The sequence below is a fragment of the Berghia stephanieae genome, chromosome 5 (genome assembly GCF_034508935.2).
Source record: "Berghia stephanieae isolate SIO BIC M18660-M18661 chromosome 5, UCSD_Bste_1.3, whole genome shotgun sequence".
Lineage (NCBI taxonomy): Eukaryota > Metazoa > Mollusca > Gastropoda > Nudibranchia > Aeolidiidae > Berghia > Berghia stephanieae.
Window position 1 is genome coordinate 61,605,711 of NC_088364.1, and position 8,477 is coordinate 61,614,187.

Below are 8,477 nucleotides of genomic sequence, written 5' to 3' on the forward strand. Positions count from 1 at the left end.
GTACTGCCTCCCATCGACAAACACATATTTTTATATTTTCACCTGAAAATGTTACTTCAAACAACGATATATTAACCCCCCCCCCCCCAACCTTCCCTTTCACACACACACACACACATCCTTCTCATCCATGCTCTTCTTCAAAAATTCTCAAACCTTTAATTTCATAAATTATCAACTTTAAGGATTTTAGTCAATCTATGGGGCCACATTAATATAATATAATAATATACCGTCATTTGAATTTTAAGAAATTAAAAGTTTCTTGACTATGCTTTAAAATGAAAATAACCCGTTTTGCGGGAGTCTGGCATATCTAGTAGTAGCATAGCATTTACATCACGTCGTCTTCGATACCGCTACGCTACCCCTCTCCTCCCTACCCCCCCCCCCCCCCCCCCTTCCGCTCCTTCCCTCTGCTCACGTTCCTTAATTCTGGCACCGTTGTACATCCTGGTTTGAGTAGAGAGATTATTATTACCTGCTCACTCCTGCTATCCTCCCTTACTTTTCTTCTACCTTAGATCTACCTTGGTGCCGGATCTACCACCGTTCTAGCTGTGTTTTCTTATCTCTACTTATATCTCGCCTTTACTCACGCTCGCTAGCATAGCAGCTTTACTTAGTTCAGAAACGGTTTCTTATTCTTTTGATAATACAATTTTTGTTCATTTGTGTTACGGAATTAATTAACAAACAGCTTTAGAAAACTGTCAAAATGGTGAGTATGTATTTAGATCATTGTTACAATTCTAATTTAATCCATAACTAAAGATATGCACATATTATCACAAGCTTACACATTTGCATGAGAATGTAAGCCAACATACTCTGTTAACAAGTACCGATATACTGATGGATTTAAAATTTTGGCCAGAAAACTCGTCCTTCAAATATCGACCGATTAAAATGATTCTCGTCTTGTCAAATATTCACAAACGTAGGACTTTATTAAAGTCCCAGGTTTGAGAGATTTCGACCAGATGAGGGTCATTTTAATCGATCGATTTTTGAAGGTAGAGATTTCTGGCCAAAATTTTAATAATGTTTTTTTTTCCTCCACAAGAGTGAGGCCGTGCTGTAGCCTTAATGTGCTAAGCATAAGGTAGCCATTTCTACATCACTACACACTAATATTGCTACAATTACATGAACCAATAAATAACATTATAAATAAATATCATATCGCGTGTTTTAATAACCTTTCGTTAGAATGAAAGCCAACACATTTCTTTGCTGACACACATAATTATTACAGCAGCTTCCCCTTGCTAAGCATAAGGTAGCCATTACTACATCAATACACATCAGGTCCAGCTACACATCTCTATTGCTACAGTTCCATTAATCATTATATAAAATGCAATAAATATCATATCACGTGTTCCAAAAAAAGTTCGTTCGTATGAAAGTACTGACGCATGTACTTATTACAGTAGCTTCCTTGTATTAAACAAAAGGTGGCCATTACTACAATATTACACAGCCCTTTAAGTAAAATTCTATTTACCAATACAGTTGAAGCCGATAATTGGAAGGCCGCTTTATTGGAATAGACGCTTTAATTGGATCGATCTGTCGTTGACATTGTTTTGCTATATAAGATATACTGGTTAATCGGGACGCATGCCGGGTTTAGACCTTCAGAACGTTGTAGGATTGTTTCGATTATGAAAAATAAAGTGAATAAATGTGACTCCTCTATAGATAGTATGCGCTTGGCTAAGAAGCTCACAACATTGCCATCTGGAAGTATAACGGACCAACACACAAAACTAAGTGTAACCTTAAACGTTTATAGTTTGGTTGTGGTTGATACAGTTTAGTGAGAATTACTCATAAACGGGGATGGCAAAAACAATAACAATGACCCGAGTGGCGTCACCTTTATTCTATATATAAGGAAACAATGTTGCTCCCTTATATATGATTCACATTTATTCACTTTATTATTCTTTCCATCTTATTGACTCATTTAGTTAGGCTCCTCTAGTTTCCGATTATGAAACCAAGTTACTCGTGGAATGGGTTAATTGGATAGCCGCTTAATGGGAGCAACCTATATTCATGTTTTCGTCCAACCTAGTCATTGGTCACATGATGTGTTGTTTTACAATAAATGTAAACACTCTGCTTTGTTTACGAAAGTTGTAAACATACCCATGAGTCATGCTGAGCAAAATTAACCAATAGTGACGTTGGATAGTTCTCAAACTGTGAAAACTTTTTTCTTTGTGGGTCATTTTGAGCACACTTTGGAATGTGACCAATGACCTCAAGCACATGGAAAGGCAATATAGATCACCTCCAATGGAACGATAATTGCTACATGGTGCTGTTCCAATTAAGCGACTTGCACTGTAAATAAAATGTAAATATCAAGTTCCAGTAATTTGACAAGAGAATGAAAACCAACATTTCGTTGCAGACACGCCATATCATGATTGCAGCTTCCCTGTTTTATTCGCCTTAATAACGCCATCATCTCATCTCTCATTTTATAAACTTTCTCAACCTTGTGCTTTTATTATAGAACGCAATATCCACTAACGTGCTCAAAGAGCTTTACAAAAGGTTCATGAACAACAGCAACAAATAACATGTGGAACGAGACATAACGCCTATTAGGCGATATTACATTATTACGCTGTTAACGGCCAGGTACTCAGTTTACATCAGAATACGGTGAGACAATGTGAGTAAAGAGCCTTTTCCAAGGATTCAACTATGCACCGAGCGAGGCTCGAATCCAGGACATTCCGATCCGAAAGAGAGTGTAATATCACAACACCACATAGTCGCGCAGTGCGTCTTTAGTATTTTATTCGTCGTCTTTTGTTGACAAAGGGGAAACCTGAGATGTCCACATCATCTGTGTACGTTAATTAAATTAAAGCAATCATTCCATTTACTACTACTACTACTACTACTACTACTACTACTACTACTACTACTACTACTACTAATACTACTACTACTACTACTACCACCACTAACTACTACTACCACTACAACTGCTTATGCTACTACTTTTACTAATCTTTTACCACCACAAGAACGTCTGTTTTACTTAATACTATGCAGGCCTATAAAGGAATTACTTAACAAATGAACAACAACAACAACAACAACAACAATAACAACAAAAACTGTAATAATGAAATATAACAAAATGAAAATGAAAAACAAAAAAAAAAACAAAACAGAAACGAAACAAAACAAACACACAAACAAAACGAAAAACGATAACCTACCAAACAAACAAACAAACATCCATCTAAATAAGTCGAAACATCAAGGGAGATAATAATATATGCAAAATAAAACACTTAAAGCTAGGGTGGATCCATGGAAATACGTAATATAAATGTTCGTATTTACCCGCATGTTTATTTACTTCAATCAATTTACAGATAAATATAAAAGAGACATTGTGCATTTTTCCGTGGGACAGACACCCACGGCTATTTTGGTAAGGGCAATGTCTGGCACTGATAAGGCAAAAGATTTGGGCATTGTGTTGTAGATTGTGTAAACATTGAATCAACAACCAACCCCACCCTAAGGCATAAACCACACAACGTGTGTTCATAACCAACACAGGTGTGGTGGTAGCCTTCATCTGCTTTCCTCTTGATGTTGGATAAAAAAATGAACAATACTACTACTACTACTACTACTACTACTACTACTACTACTACTACTACTACTACTACTACTACTACTAACACTACTACTACTACTACTACTATACTACTACTACTACTACATACTACTACTACTACTACTACTACTACTACTACTACTACTACTATACTACACTACTACATACATACTACACTACTACTACTACTACTACTACTACACTACACTACTACTACTACTACTACACTACTACTACTACTACTACTACTACTACTACTACTACTACTACTACTACTACTACTACTACTACTACACTACTACTACCATACTACTACCACTACTACTACCAATACTACTACTACTACTACTACTACTACTACTACTACTACTACTACTACTACTACTACTACTACTACTACTGCCCAAAAGAAGTCTTCGATTTTAGATGTTTTGTGTTAAACTTTTGAATCATGTGAAATTTATAAACCCTCTTTTAAAAATATAATTAGTGAAGTTTGAACCGAGCTCACAAAAGGGCAGACAATCGAGTATAGATTTCCAGGACCAAAAATAGATCAGTGCATCCAGTGTCTACACAAAGGTCAGAAGTCAGGAATAATAAATTCAAAATCTAAATATAGATGTTATAGACCCCATGGTCTCCAAAACAAACGAATTCAGTCGCCATGTCAATACAAACAGTACTAGGTGTAGACTGAACAAAGGGAAAGGAGTTAGTGAAAAGCAATGAAATAGACAATAAACAATACCACAAGAGGGACAAATTCTCTCTCTCTCTCTCTCTCTCTCTCTCTCTCTCTCTCTCTCTCTCTCTCTCTCTCTTTCTTTCTCTCTCGTTCCCTCCCTCCGCGTGTCTCTCTCTTCTACACTGCGTAATGGTAGCGCGTCTGATCGGTAAACAGAAGGTCAGAGGTTCGATCTCCATTCGAGGTCGACTGAATTTTGGGATGTTTTTTTTTCTTGTATTTTTCTTTCTTGCTTTGTCTGGGGCCTTTCATACACACTTGTTCAGTCCTTTGTTTCTCTCTTCCATACGCACACACAGGCACACACACACACGCACACACACACACACACAAATAAACGAGTTCAGCGTGAGTACAATTCTGTCAGACGCTGATGATTGTAAAAATATAGCAATGGACAAAGTGAGTGTAACAGTTCTCTTAAAAGAAAAAAAACAACTTAACTCACAACGTTTCATGATCAAAACGCTTCTTCAGTCAACCATTTAAAAGAATACAACAACTGTAACATAGTTGACGCATAGTTGAGTCCTCGGAAAAGGCTCTTTATTCACATTCTCTCACCGTACTCAGGTGTAAAATGAGTACCTGGCCGGTAACAGCGTTGTCTTTGTCCGAAAAAAAAAATAACATCGCCTAACAGGCGTTATGTCTCGTCCTTCATGCTAAGTGTCGCTGTTGGCCTGGAAACCCTTATAAAGCGCTTTGAGCACGTTTAGTAGATATTGCGCTATAAAAAAGGCTCAATTTTTAAAAAGTAAAACAAATAAAAACATGAGTGAGAGGATGTTTACCGACTTGACATGGCCTGATCTAGATATGCATTGTCTGTTTAAATAACTTTCTGCAACTCTCAAAGTTTCCTGTCTCTGTATTTTTGGTCTCCGTAATTGGATTCAATAGTCTGATGTCATTTCGCACAGCAACTGCGGCCATCATGGTTCTAAACAAAGAAAATCGTTACTTTTTATTCTTCATGCTGGCTAGAACTTTTCATATGTCTTGTGATCAGAATGTGTAAAAGTCAAAAAATGATCATATTTATAAAGTTTTTTTCCTCTGAACACACGTTTATGCTCATCGGAGAAATATTTCATAAGGGCGTCCACCATTGTTCCGATAGTTTAAAGCCAGTTACTAAGTCATTACGAGGGAAGTGACGTTGCGACTGTTGAAGCGTATTGCAACCTACAATTTTCAGTAGCTTTCCTTCTGTTTTGCATTGTAATTATATTAAAAAAGAGGTCATCGCGACCTTTTTACCTTCATAACGAAAAGATTGCTGATCCCGATGTTATGTGTGACCCGATTTGTTGATTCAGGTCAATGAAAATATATTACTCTAACGTACACTTTAAAAACGCTTTTTTTTTCAAAATTGCCAGGAAATCTGTTACTTTTCTTTTTCTTATAATATCCATGAATTTATGTTCCTCTGGGCTTGTTTAAAAATGATAAATCTGTGACCTTAAAGAAGAATATGGGATGATTAAACTGACGTCACTCTGTTCTTTGTTATTGGTTTTAGACCGTTTTTGACAGCCAGTTGGAGGATTAATTTTAACTTTAGTCCCTATAACTGTAGCCATAGTTCACTTATAGATATAATGAAGTTGACGTCACTCTGCTCTTTGTTAATGATTTTAGACAGTTTTTGACAGCCATTTGGATGTTTAGTAACAACTACGCTTTAATCCCCCTGACATGCTATAAATGTAAAGGTTACACATTGTTCTGTGTGTTCGCGATATTCATCCGGCGAGCAAAACATTTGAGTGGTTTACTTAAACGCATTAATGGAATTACAATAACTACTTCAAAGAAGTCTCAGGTTTAATTTTTATAACAACAAGTGAGAGGTTCATCATCTAGATACATTAATATTTTCTGTTAAAAAATAATAGAACTATTGTTTGTTAGCGTAGATACCGCTGTAGATGATAACACATTTTCGATTTTCACCGAATTCCTTCCTCTTTGTTGTAATCCGGTTTAATGGGCATTTAGAGGGGTGGGGTGGGGGGGGGGGGGGGGGGGGTGAGGTTGAGTAGGCGGCGTGAGTATTTATTACAAAAGGAATGTCATCAATCGGCTCTTTATCGTTGTTTTTAGACGGTTCGGGACGCCAGTTGGGTAATTAGCTATCTTTAACCGCCCCTCTAATAGACAATAAATACTAAATGTTACACATAAATGCTACGAGATACTCGTAGTATGCGCTTGGCTAAGAAGCTCATAACATTGCCATCCGGAAGTATAACGGACCAACACACAAAACTGGGTGTATCCATGAACGTTTATAGTCCGGTTGATTTAGTTCAGTGAGCATTAATCATAAACGTGGATGGCAAAAAAACGATAACAAAGACCTGAGTGACGTCATCTTCGAACTATCTATATGTATGATCTAATTTTTCTTTGTGCGGCTATGTAGTCTTGTGGAATGACACTCGCTCTCGGATCGGAAGGCCCTAGGTTTGAGCCTCGCTCGGCGCATAGTTACTCCTTGGAAAATACTCTTTACTGACATTCTCTCTGCATACTCGGGTCTAAAATGAGTACCTTGATGTTTACAGCGTTGTCTCTGACGGGACTTACATTTTGACGTCATTTTTTAGCTTTGTGCAGCGTCTAGTGAGTTGTCGTTTGTAGTGGTCAAAGAAACAAGTGTTCCCATTGGTTGAACTGTTGAATACAACTCACGATTTGTCTTCTTTTGCGGCCAAATGCTTGTCTTTTGATGTCATTTATTTGGTCAGTAGATAGTATGCGCTTGGCTAAGAAGCTCATAACATTGCCATCCGGAAGTATAATGGACCAACACACAAAATAGTGTGGCTGATACAGTTTAGTGAGAATCGCTCACCAACGCGGATGGCAAAATACAATAACAAAGGCTTGAGTGGCGTCATCTTCGTTCTGTCTATAAGTTAACGATGGCTACGGTTCAAGTGTCAGGCTATAGATAGATTGAAGTTGACGTCACTCTGGTCTTTGTTATTGTTTTTTTGCCAGCCAAGTGTATGAGTAATTCTCACTAAACTGTATCATCCAGACTATAAACGTTCATGGTTACACATAGTTTTGTGTGTTGGTCCGTTATACTTCCGGATACTGTGCGATTGGCTAAGATATTCACAAATTTGCCCTCTGGAAATATTACGGACCCTACACACAAAACTATAGTTTGTCTAACCTCACACTTTTATAGTCTGGTTAATACAGATTAGTGAGAATAACTCAAACATGGATGGCAAACAAACAAACAACAGACAAAAAACACAAAAAACAAAACAAAAAACAAACAAACAAAAAAACAAAACTATAATAAAGACCCGAGTGACGTCAACTTCGTTCTGTCTATAAATGACGTCGAAAGAAAAGTCCTAGTGCCAGCCAAAGGCAACATTCAAATCAAATATAAAAACAGAAATAATGAAGATGACGTCAAATGGCTCTTTGTTATTGTTTTAGTTGATGCGTTCTCACAACAATATAGATAGTATGCAGATGACGTCACTCAGGCCTTTGTTATTGTTTTTGCCATCCGCGTTTGATAGTTGTTCTCACTAAACTGTATTAACCAGACTATAAAAGTTCATGGTTACACAGAGTTTGTGTGTTGGTCCGTTATACTTCCGGGTGGCAATGTTGTGAACTCCTTGGCCAAGCGCATTCTATCTATATCTATCAAACTTTAAACGCTTGAGGTTACACATAATTTGTGTGTGTGTTTGTTGTACGTTTCATCTGGAGGGCAGATGTTGTGAACATCTCATCTAAACGCATAGAATCAATAAACGTTAAAGGTTACACACATCCAGCTATACCTGTCAGTACAATACTTTGCAAGCAGAAATGCTGAGTATTTTATATCAACGTGTGCGTGGCATACAATGAAATCGGTCGAGGGGATCTCCCCCTCCTCCCCCCCCCCCCCCCCCCCCGCAACCCCCCCCCCCCTGGCTAAGATCACAACATTGCCATCCGGAAGTGTAACGGACTAACACACAAAAATATGTGTAACGTTTATAGTCTGATTAATACATTTTTGTGAGAATAGGC

At 37.5% G+C, this 8,477-nt stretch overlaps 1 protein-coding gene across 1 annotated transcript in view; it reads left to right on the forward strand.

Moving 5' to 3' along the window:
* The first annotated feature begins 440 nt into the window (after window positions 1-440).
* LOC144973364 (troponin C-like) overlaps window positions 441-8,477 on the forward strand; it is a 47,458-nt gene continuing 39,421 nt past the window's right edge. The window contains exon 1 of the mRNA XM_078915704.1: window positions 441-721. Coding sequence (XP_078771830.1) covers window positions 719-721 — 3 coding nt within the window. The 5' untranslated portion in view covers window positions 441-718. The remainder of the gene's footprint in view (window positions 722-8,477) is intronic.